Here is a 17,711-nt window from a genome sequence, read left to right on the forward strand (position 1 = left end):
TTTGAAGATTAATTTATCAGAACCCCCTGCAGTGTCTGTTAGCAATGTAGATGCCTGTGCCCTCTGGCATAGACACTGCATCAGAATTTATGGATGTGGAACAATAGTATTCATGTGTTAAATCAATTCCCTGCGTAATTCTTACGCCCGCTGAGTTTGAGAAGCAGTGCCCTGGAGCAGAGGCAGGTCACCATTAAGAGTGTGCTCAGTTTGCCAAGGGGAAGTCTGCTCAGGACCCCCTCACATCTGCCTTTGCAATTATCGTCTTGACCCTTCCACTCTGAAGATTCTCTTTCTGTCAAATGGTGAACTATCAGAGTCACCAATTATAGCACATCTTGGCCATGGGGGTGGAGGGGAAGCGTATGCTTACAAAACAGCCTCCTTTGGGGATCAGGTCCTCAGGTGGAAGAATCCGCCTGCAATGCAGGAGACCTGGGTTCAATCCCTGGGTTGGGAAGACCCTCTGGAGAAGGGAAAGGCAACCCACTCCAGTCTTCTGGCCTGGAGAATCCCATGGATGACAGGAACCTGGAGGGCTACCATCCATGGGGTCGCAAAGAGCCGGACATGACCGAGCGACTGACCATAAGCATGTATTTGGCTAGGGTGTCACTGTGCAGAATGCCCCAGTTCAAGTTCTCAACTGAGATACAGAAAACCTTCAAAGAAATATATTTCTTTTAGTACAAGGTAGAAATGAGACAAGGCATCAGCTCCATCAGACCCTGGTGGCAAGATGTAGGATGGGGCTTTGGGAGTTTGAAATTAAAGAGAAAACTTCAAAGTTATGTCATTTTGGTGGGAAGATAAATTGTCTTTCCCTGGAGACTTACCCCAGGGACCAATTATGGCATGATGCTAGGGCGGCAAGTACAAAAAGCACCACCAGAAAGGTCTAGTGCAGGATCAGAAGCTCGGGGAGAGAGGCTGATCCCCAGGCCCTGATATCCTGGGCTAAGTCTAAAAAAAAATCCTGGGTGACTCTAACATCAGGGATGCATTGTTTTGTCGAGGGTGAGAGGAATTCCATGAAGTTAGAATAAGACATAGTGGTTCTGGAAGCAACCCCCCATGAACCAAGTTGCTGGGACTATGGACTCAAGCTGCATTTTTGTCTATTTAAAGAGGATGAAGACAAAATAATTGAAGTCTAGAGAAGAAAAGTGACTTGCCCTGGGTCATACATCTAATGTGAGTGAGCTAGAACCCAGGTCTCCTCTAGATCAGCCGGTCATTGACAGAGGAAACGCTAAACAAAGAAAGAAGACGCTAGTGAAGTGGAAATCAGGTAAGGATGGTTCATGCCTCTGCTCGTGCTTCAAAATCTAATTTCCAGTCCTTGTTATTATGTCTAATGGGTCAGCTTAGTTTTGACCTGGCTGCTGGTACATCAGGTAAGCAAACATGACTGAAATCCTCCTTTATAGCCCTATTCTAGAACTCTATTAAGAGCCCTCAAATCCATTAACCCAGATTCCTTTGACAGTGCTTGGGCAACACCAGGCTGCAGAAATAGTTCTTCTTTCAAATTTGGATGCTGTTTATTATTATCAAGGGCTTCCCTGGTGGCTCAGCTGGTAAAGAATCTGCCTGCAATGTGGGAGACCTGGGTTTGACCCCTGGTTTGGGAAGATCCCCTGTAGAAGCGAAAGGCTACCCACTCCAATATTCTGGCCTGGAGAATTCCATGGACTGCATAGTCCATGGGGTTGCAAGGAGTCAGAGATGACTGAGTGACTTTCACTCACTTGTTATCACTGCTGCTTTTATTAGGGACTGTGAGAACAACCAAAAGTGCTTATGGAGCTTTGCGAGGTGCTAAAAGGAGCTTATGTTTGCTCTTTGGAGTCAAAGGTTAATGCAAGTACTTGCAAAAATCAAAGAAAACAAACAGAAAACCCTTGATAAGCCAGCCAACTCTAACTAGGATAACAGCTATTTGTTAAAGATGCATGTTGTCAGGCTGAAAATAGAAATATTCCTATAAGCACAGCTCACTGCTGATTGCTAATGGATTTTTTGTTGTTATTTATGCTTTTCTTTTGTTCATAGAATATAAATTGCCCTTCCTTAAAATGTTCATTTAAAATTTTAAATAGCCACCATATATATGTACAGCACTTCTGCATCTATTTTAATCTTTGCATTAGTATTATCTCATAAGCAGGGCTGATATAATGATCCCCTTTTGGCAGAAGAGGAAATTGAGGTTCAGAGAGGTTAAGTGCCTTGTGGAAGATCAAACAGACAATTGGGGACAGAGTTGCACGCACAAAAGCTGACTTGTAGGGGTGGGGAAGGAGAGGAAGGGATGAATTGAGAGAGTAGCATTGAAACATGTACATTATCATATATAATAAAGTAGATAGCTAGTGGGAAGTCGCTGTGTAACACAGAGAGCTTAATCAGGTGCTCTGTGACAACCTAGAGGGGTGGAGGGGGTGAGGGGTGGAAGGCAGGTTCCCAAGGGAGGGAACCAATGCATACGTAAGGCTGATTCACCTTGCTGTATGGCAGAAACCAACACAACATTGTAAAGCAATTATCCTCCAACTAAAAATAAATAAAAGCCGACTTGTAGAGGGGATATTTGTATACATACAGCTGATTCACTTTGCTGTACAGCAGAAACTAACACAACATCGTAAAGCGACTATACTCCAATCAAAATTAATTTAATAAAAGAGCGGACGTAAGTTAGAGAATCACTTGGTCTTCATTCTTAGTATAAGGGAAGCAGGCATTACTTTTTAAAATTTAAATTAAAAAATTGTTTTTTACAATGTTGTGTTGATTTCTCCTCCTTAAAAATCTAGGAACAGATCTACCATGTGACCCAGCAACCCCACTCCTGGGCATATTCCCTGAGAAAACAAAACAGAAATATGCTGCCAGTATTCAGGGCAGCAGTTTACAAGAGCTAGGGCATGGGAGCAACCTAGATGTCCATGGACCGATGAAAGGACAGAGAGTTGTGGTACATTTTACAGTGGAAGCATTCATGACTTTTTATCCTATATGGTTGCGAGCTCTGTATTTGTTCATTTCCACATTAGGCTGCCAAGTTTGCTGATGTCCAGAGCCTTACCTATCAGACACTCAGCTTAAATCTCTTCCTTGAAAATGGCTTGAACATCTCTTCACGGATCCCCTTATGGGGCGCTGGGGTCTCCGCCTTCACAGGCAAACCGCTGAGTGGATGCCTGGCAGGAATTCCACGGTAGTGACGGAATTCCTCTTGACGGTGTTCGCTGACCACCCCCACTGGGGGCTTCTGCTCTTCGCGGTCTTTCTGGGTTTCTACCTGCTCACTCTGCTGGGGAACTGTGGAATGATCCTCCTGATCTGCCAGGATCGCCGGCTGCACACCCCCATGTACTTCTTCCTCGGCCACCTCGCCCTCGTGGACATCTGCTACTCGTCCACCATCGTCCCCCAGGTGCTGGGGGTCCTGCTGGAACGCGGCGTCGTCCTCTCCAGGGTGCGCTGCGCCGCCCAGTTCTTCCTCTTCACCTTCTTCGCATCCACGGACTGCTACCTCCTGGCCATCATGGCCTACGACCGCTGCGTGGCCGTGTGCCGCCCCCTGCTCTATGTCACCATCGTGACCGAGAAGGCCCGCTGGGTTTTGGTCGCGGGGGCGTACGCGGCGGGCTTCTCCAGCGCCTTGATTCGAACGGTCACCGCCTTCACGCTCTCCTTTTGCGGGAACAACCAGATCGACTTTCTTTTCTGTGACCTCCCCCCTCTGTTAAAGCTCTCCTGTGGGGACAGCTACACCCAGGAGGTGGTGATCATTGTGTTTGCCGTTTTGGTTATGCCTGCTTGTATCCTGATCATCTTGGTTTCCTACGTGTTCATCGTCCTGGCCATTGTGCGGATGCGCTCTTCCGGGGGCCGCGCCAAGACCTTCTCTACCTGCGCCTCCCACCTCGCTGCTGTGGCTCTCTTCTTTGGGACCCTCATCTTCATGTATCTGCGGGACAACTCGGGCCAGTCCTCGGAGGCGGACAGGGTGGTGTCGGTGCTGTACACGGTGGTGAGCCCGATGCTGAACCCTCTCATTTACAGCCTGCGGAACAAGGAGGTCAAGGAGGCGGTCCTGAAATCCTTGAGCCGACCGAAGGTTTCTGGAAGGTCCTAGATGGACCTTCATCAGATAAGTCAATCCTTAGTTGCTCCACCTTTTCTGTCTTTCCTCAAGTGTTACCTACTTGGGAAGATTTTCCCAGATAACCTTATTAAAATCGCACCTAACATTCCATCTCCATTTTCTGATTTACTGTGTCATGTAATACTTGTCAGGGCTTTCCGGGTGGGTCAGTGGTAAAAAATGTCTGCCTGTGATGTTGTAAGAGGTGCAGGAGATGCTGGCTCAGGCCCTCGGTCAGGAAGATCCCCTGGAGGAGGGCAGGGGGTTGTCCCACTCCAGTATGTGTGCCTGGAGAGCCCCATGGACAGAGGGGCCTGGTGGGCTACAGTCCGTAGCTCCAAAAGAGTCGAGAAGAATAGGACGCGACTGAAGTGGCCAAGTACACACGCACAGAATACTTGTCAGAATCTGATGCTATGCATATTTGATATTGTCTGGTCCTCACGACTAGAAAGGAAGCCACGTGAGAGGAAGCACTTCTATCTGTGAGATTCATTTCTGTATGCCCCCGGGACTTAGCAAAGCACCTACCACGCAAAGGCTCCCACTAAATATTTGTTGAACGTATGAATTAATCTCAGGTTCCAGTGTCGACCTTTAAGTTCCAACTTCTTCCGTTCTGAGTGTTTTTATCTGCCAAGTGGGTTTACCTAACGTAAAGGACCATAATTTTGAGGATTCAATGCATGAATGGGTAAGAACCATGCCGATCTTATTTCCTAGCATCCGTTGACTGTAATGCATTGCCTGGCACAGCTGATGAATGAAACAAATTAATCCCTATCTACCAACGCAGCTATGTTTTGATCCAAAGGGATTTCCAAACCCCATCATTTATGTTTTCACTGTTTCTCCTCTTATTGTTTCTGTGGGTTTTGAATGATAATAATATGAATATTAGTGATGATAATGATGGATAGATAGCAACGATCAAGATTTATTAGGCATTTATCACCTTCCAGGAATTGTGATGTTTGCTCCAGGAATTATTTGATTTAATTCTTTCCAGAACACTGTGAACCATGTTTTGTTATTATTCCTGCTTACTGGTGTGGGAGGCACCTGGGAACTTAGAGTTGAGTAATTGTGCCAAAGTCAGCAAGCAAAGGCTAGAGTGAGGTTCCCTTGCACCCCACCCAAAACCTGAGCTCTTCACAGTCTCCTGCTATGATCTACTTCCCACCCTATATAATTACTCAGTCTGGAATTTATTGTTATTGCAATTTTCTTTTTCATTTTACCTGGTGAAGAAAAGAGAAAAGGCCAGTCAGAGGAGGTACAAGGCAGTCAGCAACGTTTATTTTATAGCCCTGATGTGTTGGTACTGTGTAATGTGGAAGTGTGTGTCAGTGTGGGGGGTGTGTGTGTGTGTGTGTATGCATGCAGTTGTGTATGAGAAAATGAAGTGCACAGATTAAACAGATGGTGACTTCTGAACTCTAGGACCTTTCATTTTAAGGACATATAACAAAAATTTTAGAAAAGAGTTGGGTGGATATGTTTAAGAAAAGATACTGGGAGAAAATTACAGCTGTGGCCAGGAGATTTGGATTCACACAGCAGCCTTTGCTGGTGTTTTTGTGCAAATCACTTCACTTGGGGTGAAGCAACTCCATGGAGGGCATCTTGGTCGTTTTTCAAATATTAGCTGCCATGTGATGTTCCTGACTCATAAACTTCTGTCTTAGGTGCTAAGAGGCATTTTGTATTGTAGAAAGAGCTCAGAATTTGGTACCACAGTGTCTAGTCTGTCACTTCTTAGCCCTTATGCCTTCAGGTTCGTTAAGGCCTATCAGCCTGCTTTCTCAGCTGTGAAATAAGGCTTATTGAGCATTTACTGTAGGCCAGGTTTTATGTGATGGCACCCCACTCCAGTACTCTTGCCTGGAAAATCCCATGGATGGAGGAGCCTGGTGGGCTGCAGTCCATGGGGTCTCAAAGAGTCAGACACGACTGAGGGACTTCACTTTCACTTTTCACTTTCATGCATTGGAGAAGGAAATGGCAACCCACTCCAGTGTTCTTGGCTGGAGAATCCCAGGGATGGGGGAGCCTGGTGGGCTGCCGTCTATGGGGTCGCACAGAGTTGGACACGACTGAAGTGACTTAGCAGTAGCAGTAGCTGGTTTTATGTGCAGCTCATTTGTCCTCACAACTTGGTGCATGTAGAGGATGGGAAGGTGCTGGCTGGCATTCATAAGCATAAACATTAATTCATAAACATCGTTTTCATGGTGATTGTCCCAGACCCCACAGTCCACGTGTACCGATGGGTGGAGGGACCCACAGCTGATCAGTGGACATCTTCATTTCAGAACCGTCTGAAACTATATTTCCTGGGCCAGGATTAGCTTTGGATCCAGACACCTTCTGAGGTAGAGTTCACTAGTAATTTTTAAACTAGCCCTCAAACTGGCATACACTTAAATCCACACTTAAGCTAACAGTAGACTGTAGGCTAAAAGCTTTACATGAATCATATCATTTATTTTAGCCCTCCCAACAAATTTAATGGAAAGTAATTATTACTGACTTCATGTCCAAAAGGAAGAAATTAAGACCCAAAGAGGTTGTGTAACTTGCCCAAGTATCAAGAAACTGACAGACCAGGGAAGGTGTGATCTCAGGTGTCCAAAGTATGTCCTCTTAAATGATACCCAGCCTTCTGTATTTTTCCCTCTTTTTCTTCCAGGCCCCAGTACTCAGTTGCAATTTGCTTCAGAGGTGAATTTCAGTTGCTTTCTTGGTCTCAGTGTTTGGTAGGTCTGGGCTGGTGTGGATGTGTCTAATGGACTGACATAGATAGGAAGTTCATGGAACTCATGTTTGCTCTCTTGTAGGGCCGTGATGTGAATTGGGGAATTTGCGTCTCCCTCAGAAAGAGCAGGATTGGCTCAGATGAACTGTTGACTTCGGAAGGCCTTCTAGAGCACCTTTGGAGTCAAAGCTTCCTCTAGTAAGTAGTTCATTTGCATGGGGTCTCTGAACTATCTTCCTGATGGCTCAGACACTGAAGAATCCGCCTGCAATTCAGGAGACCTGGGTTCGACCCCTGGGTAGGGAAGATCCCCTGGAGAGGGGAATGATGACAGACTTCAGTATTCTTGCCTGGAGACTTGCATGGACAGAGGAGCCAGGGGGGCTACAGCCGGTGGGGTCACAAAGAGTCAGACACGCCTGAACGACTAACACTTTCACTTTCACGAGGGCTCCAGTCACCAAACTTGTCTCCATGTCTTCTTTTCCAGTCCTTAGTGATTGTCTAAGAATTCAAGATTCCTTTCCAAAGACAGATCATTGCTATTTCCTACCATTTAATAGCATTAAAAAATGTAATTTATTATTTTCTTGTATTTATCATCTATCTCCATCATCATCTTCTATTCATTATCTATTTATCATCTATCTTTTATATCTGTTTCTCTATATCTATTTTCTATACCTATCTACCTATTCATCTATCATTTCATCAGATATGACTCAAAGGATGTACATGAAATCCCTTCTGATTTACAAAATCTTTTTAAAAACAGCTTCACTGAGGCAGAATTGACAAGCAATAAATTGCACAGTAAGTGTACAATTTGGTAAGTTTTGACATGTGAATACACCTGGGAAACTGTCACCAGAATGAAGATAATGGACACATAATCACTCCTCAAAGTTTCTTTTGTCCATTCTACTCTCTTGAATGTGCCCCTTCCCACCACCCACCCCTTCATAAACCCAGGCAACCACTCATCGGCTTTTTTCAGTCTCCATTAGCTAGAATGTCTTAGAATTACGTAAGTTTTATATAAGTGGAATGTCTGACTTTCTCCACTGGCACGCTTGTTTTCAGATGCATTAGTGTTGTTGTGTCAGTAGTTCATCCCTTATTATCGCTCTTCCACTGCATGAAGACGCCGTGGTTAGTTTATTCCTTCACCTATTCATCAGCATTTTGGTTGTTCCTGGTTTTTGGAACCTGGTTTTTTAAAAAAAGCTGCTGTGAACATTTCTGAAAAGTCCTTGTATGGATGCACACTTTCATTTCTCTCAGGTAACGATCCAGGGCAAGCATTATTGGATCACATGGGAGGCACATGACCAACGTTTCAAGAAACTGCCAAACTGTTTTCTCAAGTGGTTGTATCACTTCCCATTTCCACATCTTCCACATCCTCATCAACACTTGGTGTGGCCATCCTTTTTAATGTTAGCCTTCTAATGGGTTTATATGGTACTTCACTGTGATTTTAGTTTGCATTTCACTGTGATTTTAGTTTGCATTTCTCTGCATCTCAATTACATTGATGTTGAATTTTTAAATGTGGTCACTTGCCTTTAGTAAGTCTTTGGTGAAGAGTCTGTTCAAATCTTTTGCCTATTTTAAGTGGGCTTTCTGTTTTCTTATAATTAATATGTGAGAGCTCTTTATACTTCTAGATACAAGTCCTTTATCAGATATATGATTTGCAAATATCGTCTCCCATTTTCTACATTGTTGCTTGTGGTATCCTTAACAGTGTCCTTCAGAGAGTAAATGCTTTGCATTTTGATGAAGTCCCACTTATCAATTTTGTCATTTATAGATTGTGCTTTTGGTATCATATTTAAGAAATATTTGCCTGTCTCCATGGTCACAAGATTTCCTCCTTTGTCTTCTAGAAGTTTATAGTTTCTGTGTAGGACCCATTTTGAGTTGAGTTTTGTATATGAAACAAGGTTTACTTTGAAATGAACACTTCTACATATGGACATTCAGATGTTCCAGCATCATTTGTTGAAAAGACTGTCTTTTCTCCACTGTGCCTTTGTCAAGAATCAATTGTCCATGATTGTGGGCCTGTTTTTGGACTCTTCTGTTCCAGTGATGTATGTGTATGCTTTTACTCCAATACCACACTGTCTTGAATACTAATGTCAGAAATGAGGCAGTGCTCGTCCTTCAACTTCATCCATTTTCATAATCATTTTAAGTATTTTAGGCCTTCTGAATTTCCATATAATTTTTAAAATCCAATTTTTCAATTTATGCAAAGATGTCTATTGCAATTTGATTGAGATTTCATTAAATCTGATTGATCAATTTGGGGACAATTGACATAATACCAATACTGATTCTTCTGACCTATGAGACTGATGCATCTCCTTTTATTTTAGCCTCTTTAATTTCTGTGTTTTGTACTTTACAGTGTATAGGTTTTTCAATTCATTTGTCAGATTTATCCTTAAGTATTCTATTATTTTTGATGCAGTTGTAATGGTATTGATTTTTAAATTTCAGTTTCAACTGTTCCATGCTTGTGGAAATACTATTGATTTTTTTATATTGCTCTGGCAACACTGCTAAACTTACTTATTAAATCTAGTAATTTTTTTTTTTTGCAGATTCCAATGAATTTTCTACTTAGAAAATCATATAAATAATAGTTTTTCCCTTTCTAATTTAAGTGACTTTCTTTTTCTTGCCTGGCTGTGTTGCTTGGAGCCTTTGATATGATGTTTCTCTGTTTTTTTATTCCAAATTTGGTACCATAAGTTCTCCTTTGCACTGTTTTCTGAGCCTGTGGCATATTATTTTATTTTATATATTTTTGTTATGTTTATTTCTTTAATTTCTCCAGTTTTTTGAGATCTAACTGACATATGGTATATGTTTAAAGTGTACACAATAATGATTTGATTATATATGTATACTGAAATGATTACTACAATTAGTTAACATCCATCACCTCAGTTCAGTTCAGTCCAGTTGCTCAGAGTCGTGTCTGACTCTGCGACCCCATGGACTGCAGCACACCATGCCTCCCTGTCCATCACCAACTCCCAGAGTTTACCCAAACTTATGTGCATTGAGTTGGTGATGCCATCCAACCATCTCATCCTCTGTCATCCCCTTCTCCTCCCGCCTTCAATCTTTCCCAGCATCAGTATCTTTTCCAGTGAGGCAGCTCTTCCCATCAGGTGGCCAAAGTATTGGAGTTTCAGCTTCAACATCAGTCCTTCCAATGAACACTCAGGACTGATTTCATTTAGGGTGGACTGGTTGGATCTCTTTGTTGTCCAAGGGACTCTCAAGAGTCTTCTCCAACTCCACAGTTCAAAAGCATCAATTCTTCGGTGCTCAGCTTTCTTTATAGCCCAACTCTCACATCCATACTGGAGAAGGAAATGACAACCCACTCCAATACTCTTGCCTGGAAAATCCCATGGACGGAGGAGCCTGGTAGGCTACAGTCCATGGGGTCGCAAAGAGTGGGACACGACTGAGCTACTTCACTTTCACTTTTAGTCTCTAACCTTTTATTATGCAGATTTTCACAAATGACTTTTACCAGGTTAAGGGAGTTCCCTTTGATTCCTAGTTTGTTGAGAGATTTCCCCCCGCACCCCCAAAATCAAGGATGAATAATGGATTTTGCCCACAATCAATTTCTGCATCCATTAGTGTGATCACACAGTTTTATTTTTTGTTTATTAATATGGTGAGCTACGTTGATTGCTTTTGAAATGTTAAACAATTCTTGTGTTTCTAAGAGAAACTGTACTTGATCACAGTGAGAAATCCTTTGATTATCAAAGAAAGTAGAAGATGTTCCTGAGTATTCTTGGCTCATTAAAAAGGTCACCAAGGGTATTGCCTAAAGTCATAGGCTAGTTTTAAAAGGGATTTGGAGTTCTGAGTCATCTAAATTCCTCTATTAAAAAGAGACTACAGAGAGAGACATAAGCCATGGAAGGAAGACAGAGGCAAATAAGACATCTGAGATGATTCCATCTTCTGAGAAATATGTTCTGAAGGGGGCGTTCCCAATCTGAATTCAACCCTGAGGAGGTAGATGTGGTGGGGAGATGGCTAAGGATGAGAGCAGCATGGACTGGCAAATGCAGACGTGTGGTTTCAGGAGTGATGGTGGCCCCTGTGGTATTTGAAACAGTTGATCCCCCCTTTCTTTGGAAGAGCTCTCACTTCCTTCCTCCATCTTCCGGACTCTGTTCTGTCTCCTGCCTCTGGGGCTGCCGTCCTCAGCCTCCTTTGCTGGCTCCTTATTTCTGAATATCAGAGTCATCCAGGACTTAGCCATAGGTCTTCTTCTCCCTCTGAGGCCACTCTTTGGGTAATTTCATCCCATCTCATGGCTTGAGGTATTTAAATAAAATGCAGATTCTTTGCTATGATCTCCATGATTCAACCAGGTTAGGTACCTAACCGCCTCCAGGACTGTATCTGTGTACCCTCCCTTTCCCCCTAATCCAATGCACTTACTATTCCTTCAGGATGTCAGACATGTTCTTATATCAGGATCTTTATTTATTTATTAAAGGATCTGCTCTTCCTTTTTCTTGGAATGTTATTCCCCAGACTGACTCACGGCTTACTCCTTAAGTTTATTCTCAGCTCAAACACCTACGACAAGCCTTCCTCCAGCCCTGAACTTCCCTCCCTAAAACAGCTATTCCAGCTTCTGACACTGTCTGTCACCTGACCCCACTTCACTTCTTATCAGAGGCTTGCTTGCTCCCTCATAGCACAGCCAACATTTATTTATATGTTCATTTCTGTCTCATGCATTATAAACTAAGAACCAGGAAAGCAATGGTGATGTCTTATTTTGACTCTCACTAAATACTAAAATTATTTGTTAGGTGAATAAATGTATGAACATTTACTGACACTTTATACAGTAGGTTTTACAAATTATTCTTACTCAATATATGGATTTTTTCCTACACATTTCTGAGGCATTTATGTTACCTACAGTTAGATGGCAGAGGTTTTTATTAATTTATTCATAGAAACACAAGTCAGCTTTTCTCAAGTAACACTAACACAAAAGAAAAATTGTGGCATAAAAGTCAGTTTATTTGTGCTTTGAACAAAATCTGTATGCTTTCCAAATCGAATGACATGAATTATTGCCTAAATATTGTCTTTGTTTATCAAATCTTAAAAATCATTTAAATTTTTTTGTCAGTTTCTCTCTTTAGTTTGTGAGTGTATTAAGGGTATAGGCTGTGAATTATTCATTCTTTTAGTCCCAGGGCCAGACTCAGAGCCTGGTGAAGAGAAGGTTTATAATAGATGTTTGTTGAAAATGGCAAATAGAGGAATGATTCAGGGAAATACAAGAACTTAGGTACAGATTTATGCCTTTCTTTTGAAAACCTGTCAAGGTTTTCATAAAAGTTTGTGATTCCTTATTTCCTTAATCAACTGTCTTTTGTGTCCCAAACTTAATCTTCATTTAATCTCTCAGGGAAGCTTCCAACCTGCATTCAAGTCTATTTCTAGCCAACTCAGCTTCCCCATTACTCACTGCAGATGGAGTGATATCTTAGAAGGGATATAGCCTCCTCTGGACCTAAAAGACAGAAGTAATAGAGGTCCAGGGCAGGCCCATGGGGATGAGGCCCAATTCAAACTAAATGACGGAGGTCTGACCGTCATGGTACTTATTCCATCAAACATGGGCTCAGTGAAACCAGAATAAAGAGACAAAGTTATAGCTCTGCCTAGTTGATGTTTATGCAGCTGAGAAGATTCTGGTACCATAGTATCCATGATGACTTAATAGGCAAGACAGCTTATCTTCCTTAATATAAAAAAAGCACTTTTTGTTCCTAAAATGATGGCTACAGTAAAATGTTAAAATGAAATAGTGTGTGTGTGTGTGGTGGGCTGTGGTGTGTGTGTGTGTGTGTGTGTGTGTTATGGGCTGTGGTGTGTGTGTGTGTGTGTGGTGGGCTGTGGGGTGTGTGTGTGTGGTGGGCTGTGGTGTGTGTGTGTGTGTGTGTGTGTGGTGGGCTGTGGTGTGTGTGTGTGTGTGTGTGTGTGTTATGGGCTGTGGTGTGTGTGTGTGTGTGTGGTGGGCTGTGGGGTGTGTGTGTGTGGTGGGCTGTGGTGTGTGTGTGTGTGTGTGTGTGTGGTGGGCTGTGGTGTGTGTGTGTGTGTGTGGTGGGCTGTGGTGTGTGTGTGTGTGTGTGGTGGGCTGTGGTGTGTGTGTGTGTGTGTGTGTGTGTTATGGGCTGTGGTGTGTGTGTGTGTGTGTGGTGGGCTGTGGGGTGTGTGTGTGTGGTGGGCTGTGGTGTGTGTGTGTGTGTGTGTGTGTGGTGGGCTGTGGTGTGTGTGTGTGTGTGTGTGTGTGTTATGGGCTGTGGTGTGTGTGTGTGTGTGTGGTGGGCTGTGGGGTGTGTGTGTGTGGTGGGCTGTGGTGTGTGTGTGTGTGTGTGTGTGTGGTGGGCTGTGGTGTGTGTGTGTGTGTGTGGTGGGCTGTGGTGTGTGTGTGTGTGTGTGGTGGGCTGTGGTGTGTGTGTGTGGTGGGCTGTGGTGTGTGTGTACCCAGTCACGTCCAACTGTTTGTGGCCCCACACTATCTTGCCAGGCTCTCTGTCCACGGAATTTTCCAGGCAAGAATAGTGGAGTAGGTCTCCATTTCCTACTCCAGGGGATCTTCCTGATCCTGAGATCGAACCCACGTCTCTTACGTCTCCTGAAAGGGAAGGCGAGTTCTTTACCACCAATGCCACCGGGGAAACTCCAAAATGATATAGGGTATGATATTAATCACTCTATCCCATGAAACAAAACCATCATTTTGGTTACAGGCTGCTGTATAACAACCCTCAAAAGTAAGGGACTTAAAATAATAATAGTCATTTTTTTGTTATCCCTTAGAGTTCTCAGAGTTGATGATGCAGCCAGGCAGTTTTCCTTCAGGTACCTGCCATCAGAGCTGAGGCTGGGATCAGCTGGAGTCTCACTCCCTCACGGGGCGGGTGCCTGGCAGGGAGACTCAGAGGCTTGTTGGCTGGAACACCCGGGGCACCTTGTGCGTCTCTCTCTGACTCTCTGTGGTCTCTCCAGCAGGGCGACCTCAGAGTAGAGGGACTTCTTCCATGCTGATTCAGGCCCCGGAGTGCATTCTTGAGACAGTGCTACAGGAAAGTGTACAAGGTGTTCTAAGAGCCTCGGGGATCACGCAGCACCACTCTGGGATCCTCTGTTGGTCAAAGCCACCCCCACAGTCCTCCAGGCTCAGAGGGAGGGCCTCAGATGCCACCTCTTGATGAGGAAGTGTCAAGTTCTTCAAGAGCACGTGGGATGGAAATGTTGTCACGTCCATTCTTGGAAAACATAACCTGCCACGGCCGCTGTTAATGTTTTGCTGACTCTCCTTCTTGGCTACAGGGTGTTTTTAAGATGGATGAATGAAGGACATATCCGTTAGGCAGTAGGCATCTAAATTTACAAAATCCTGGAGCTGGAGTGCAACTTATGCATTTTTGGAATACAAGGGAACTGAGGTTCCTTCACTGGAGTCTGGGTTAACAGATCCAGGCAAGGGTTCGGAGGGAAAGCCATCAAAGATGGTTTGCAGCCTCTTCTCAGCCTTGGAGAAGTCTGAGCTTTGACACACCATCAAATCCCTCCTGCAACTAACTCAAGAATTGTAAATGTGTGTATTGGATCCAAGACACACAAAAGCCCTGCTGAAATGGCTTTGAGGTAACAAGGGCACTTGCATCTATTTAAACTGGTCAGGGGGTAATCTGTAATCAATGAACCTTATTTGATGAGATGCAGCTGTGTGCTAGAAAATGGGGCCTAATTACACACCCCTGAGGGTATATATCTGATAAACAAATAAATAAAGTTTCCTTGACTTCTAGCTCTTTCTCACAATGGTCCATACCCACTGCCTTCTCTCTCATGATCATCATTCCAAGTGTGGAGTGAGTGAGATATTTAGAAGGCAGGTCTGGGCATCACGAGATCTCTACCTGGCTGTCACTGTGTGTTGTTTGGCTGTCCTTTATCCTTTCTTGATGTTTGAGTAAAGCTTAACTCTTTGTGCATCCTGTGAGTTTGACTGGCAACCTGAACCCAAGACCACTGCAGGTGATCAAGCAGAGAAGGCATTGCAGTGTCTGACAATGTGAATTTTGGAAAATCCCTCCAGGCACCCTCAGTTGGAAGTAACTGCGATCAGTGGCCTCAGTTTGCAGATGAGAAACTGGTTCAAGAAGGCGAGCTGACCTGCCTAAAGTCTCACAGCTGCTTGTGGACAGAGTCAAGACTAGAACTCAAGTCTTCTGTATACACGCTCTCTGCTTTTCCATTGGCATGCACTCCCCAAAACGTGTTTTGCACAATGCTGGCCCCGTGTATCGCTCTGTGATGAACCGTGTTCTCTATGACTGAATGACTTTAGTTTGGAGAAATGCTGTGTACCTAACCTCCTGGAGATTTATACTATACTAAAGGCTCTGAGAAATCATCTAGTTAAGAAATTTTGCTCCATTTAGCTTAAAGATGCCCCAAATTATTTGAACATGGAACTCTTCATTTTTACAACTATTAAACATCTGTACAAACAGCAAATTTGGTGAAACAACCTATGAGGAAAGCTGGCACTGAGAAAGCCAGACTGAATAAAGGGATTAATGACAACTGTCCTCAAAGATGCAACAACCAGATTGTAGGTACTCCTGTGCTTGTTATTAAAAAATCACAAATTGGTTTTAAAATTTATAAGTAGTTTGTATCAAAGTTAGTAGTAACACAGACTATAATTAAGATGTGTAGAGCTCTTGTGAGTTACCATGGGGGTTAGGGGTCTCATTTGGAAAAATCAGTGCTGTGTGGAAAAGCCCCAAACCCTCAGAGTTTGGAATAGGAGACAGATTTCTGAAAGCTCATCAAAAGTTAAATCATCCCATCTACGCCACAGATGCTGAGCAGAATCATCCATTTTGCAATGGGGACAAAGGAATTCAGATGCTCAGGGCATCACAGGGAGAGCCCTTTTCCCATGGAGGAGTCCCCTCAGGGCCCCTTTCATGTCCTTGTTCCTCAGGCTGTAGATGAAGGGGTTCATCATGGGGATCACCACGGTGAACAGCACTGCCCCAATCTTGTCTCTGTTGTCAGGGTCAGAGGATGAAGGGAAGAAGTAGACCCCTTCGATGGTCCCATAGAAGAGGAACACGACTGTCAGGTGAGAGCCACAGGTGGAGAAGGCTTTCCACTGCCCCTCTGTGGGTGAGAGTCTCAGGACAGCCCTGACGATGCAGACGTAGGAGATGAGGGTGAGGGCGAAGGGCAGGGTGATGACCGACGAGCCCACGACAAAGAGCACGAGCTCATTGGCTATTGTGTCTGAGCAGGACAGCCTGAGCAGCGGGGCCAAGTCACAGAAGAAGTGCGGGAGGGCATTGCCATCACAGAAGACCAGTTGAAGGAGCAGAAGGCTGTGTGTCAGGGCAACAGCATTACTGAGGACCCAGGGGATGGCAGTCAGCCAAAGGCAGAGCCCGGGTCCCATGATGGCCGTGTAGTTCAGAGGGCGGCAGATAGCCACAAAGCGGTCACAGGCCATGACACCCAAGAGGAAGTTGTCAATGACAACAAAGACAATAGAAAAATACATCTGTGTGACGCAGCTCTCATAGGAGATGGATGGACTTTTGGTCTGAATATTCATCAGCATTTTGGGGACTGAGGTGGAAATGGAGGAAATATCAGCAAAGGCTAGGTTGGCGAGGAAGAGGTACATGGGGGTGTGAAGGTAAGAGTCCAAGCCGATGGCCAGAATGATGAGCCCATTCCCCACCACAGTGGCCAGGTACATAGCCAGGAAAAGCGCAAAGAGGAGCTCCTGCTGCTCAGGTTGGGTGGAGAGTCCCAGGAGGAGGAATTCAGAGACGCTTGTTTGGTTTCCTTGATGCATATTTCTGCTGATCTGGAGAAAGGAACACAAAGTCTTCACCCCCACAAGGAAACCCAATGTGGTACTATTCAACTGGGGTCATGGTAGGGAGGTGGGCGCTCCTTCTAGGCTGAAGGGGAATGAAGGGTGGAAAAAGGTTACTTTATAAGGGAACTATTTCAGCTGTGCAGAGACTCAGGAAATGCCTTAGAAAGAAAAGACAGGGACATGATAGATACTTCTCAATGAATATGTTTTAAGCTCTAACATGGTTCTGAATGTGATTTTTACAGTTGGCTCCAAATGTTGTTAGATGCCCTGAATTGAGGGCAATAAATGATGTACGTGGTTTTCTGAAGATGCTAGATCAGCCCTGAAGGAGTTACTTAAAAATTGAACTAACTGGTCCTAAGACCTTTCCCACCACTCACCTGCATCCTTTTGAAGAGTCATTAAAGTGAAGAGTTTGGTAAAGTAGAAACAGCTAAGTGTTAGGAACCCTTGGGAATATATTGTCATGTAGGTGCTCCTTCTCATTCAAGTTAGGGGGACACTCCCCCAAAAGAACTGTTCTTGGAGAATGTGTACAAGAAGGGGAGACCAGAATTTTACTTCATTCGTGCTTAGATGTTAGGTGGATGGAGAAGTTCAGGGGACACTTAAAAACCTAAAGACTCGGGTTTGCCTCTCTGTCTAAAGCTGGGAGCTCAGCACATCAGCTCACGACTGATACGGCAGGACCGTCCTGCATCCTCACACGGGACACAGCGCGAGTTGCCCACAGGCCAAGTGGTGGCTGCAGGAGGTCATTGAGCTCAAGCCTCCTTGTTGGGACTCCAACCAGGAAGAAGCCTTTTGTG

At 44.2% G+C, this 17,711-nt stretch overlaps 2 protein-coding genes across 2 annotated transcripts; one reads left to right on the top strand and one right to left on the bottom strand.

Moving 5' to 3' along the window:
* Positions 1-3,056: 3,056 nt before the first annotated feature.
* LOC129628582 (olfactory receptor 9Q2-like) lies at positions 3,057-4,173 on the top strand. Its single transcript, XM_055548039.1, has one exon. The coding sequence runs from the start codon at positions 3,158-3,160 to the stop codon at positions 4,145-4,147; it is 990 nt and encodes a 329-aa protein (XP_055404014.1). The 5' UTR covers positions 3,057-3,157; the 3' UTR covers positions 4,148-4,173.
* Positions 4,174-15,924: 11,751 nt separating this feature from the next.
* On the bottom strand, positions 15,925-17,022 carry LOC129629027 (olfactory receptor 1S1-like). The gene has a single exon (XM_055548802.1). The coding sequence runs from the start codon at positions 16,870-16,872 to the stop codon at positions 15,925-15,927; it is 948 nt and encodes a 315-aa protein (XP_055404777.1). The 5' UTR covers positions 16,873-17,022.
* Positions 17,023-17,711: the final 689 nt, after the last annotated feature.

Source organism: Bubalus kerabau, chromosome 15, assembly GCF_029407905.1.
Source record: "Bubalus kerabau isolate K-KA32 ecotype Philippines breed swamp buffalo chromosome 15, PCC_UOA_SB_1v2, whole genome shotgun sequence".
Taxonomy (NCBI): Eukaryota; Metazoa; Chordata; class Mammalia; order Artiodactyla; family Bovidae; genus Bubalus; species Bubalus kerabau.

Excerpts from the sequence above, each read along its gene's own strand:
- LOC129628582 (XM_055548039.1), top strand. The coding sequence starts at position 3,158 with ATGGGGCGCTGGGGTCTCCGCCTTCACAGGCAAACCGCTGAGTGGATG.
- LOC129629027 (XM_055548802.1), bottom strand. The coding sequence starts at position 16,872 with ATGCATCAAGGAAACCAAACAAGCGTCTCTGAATTCCTCCTCCTGGGA.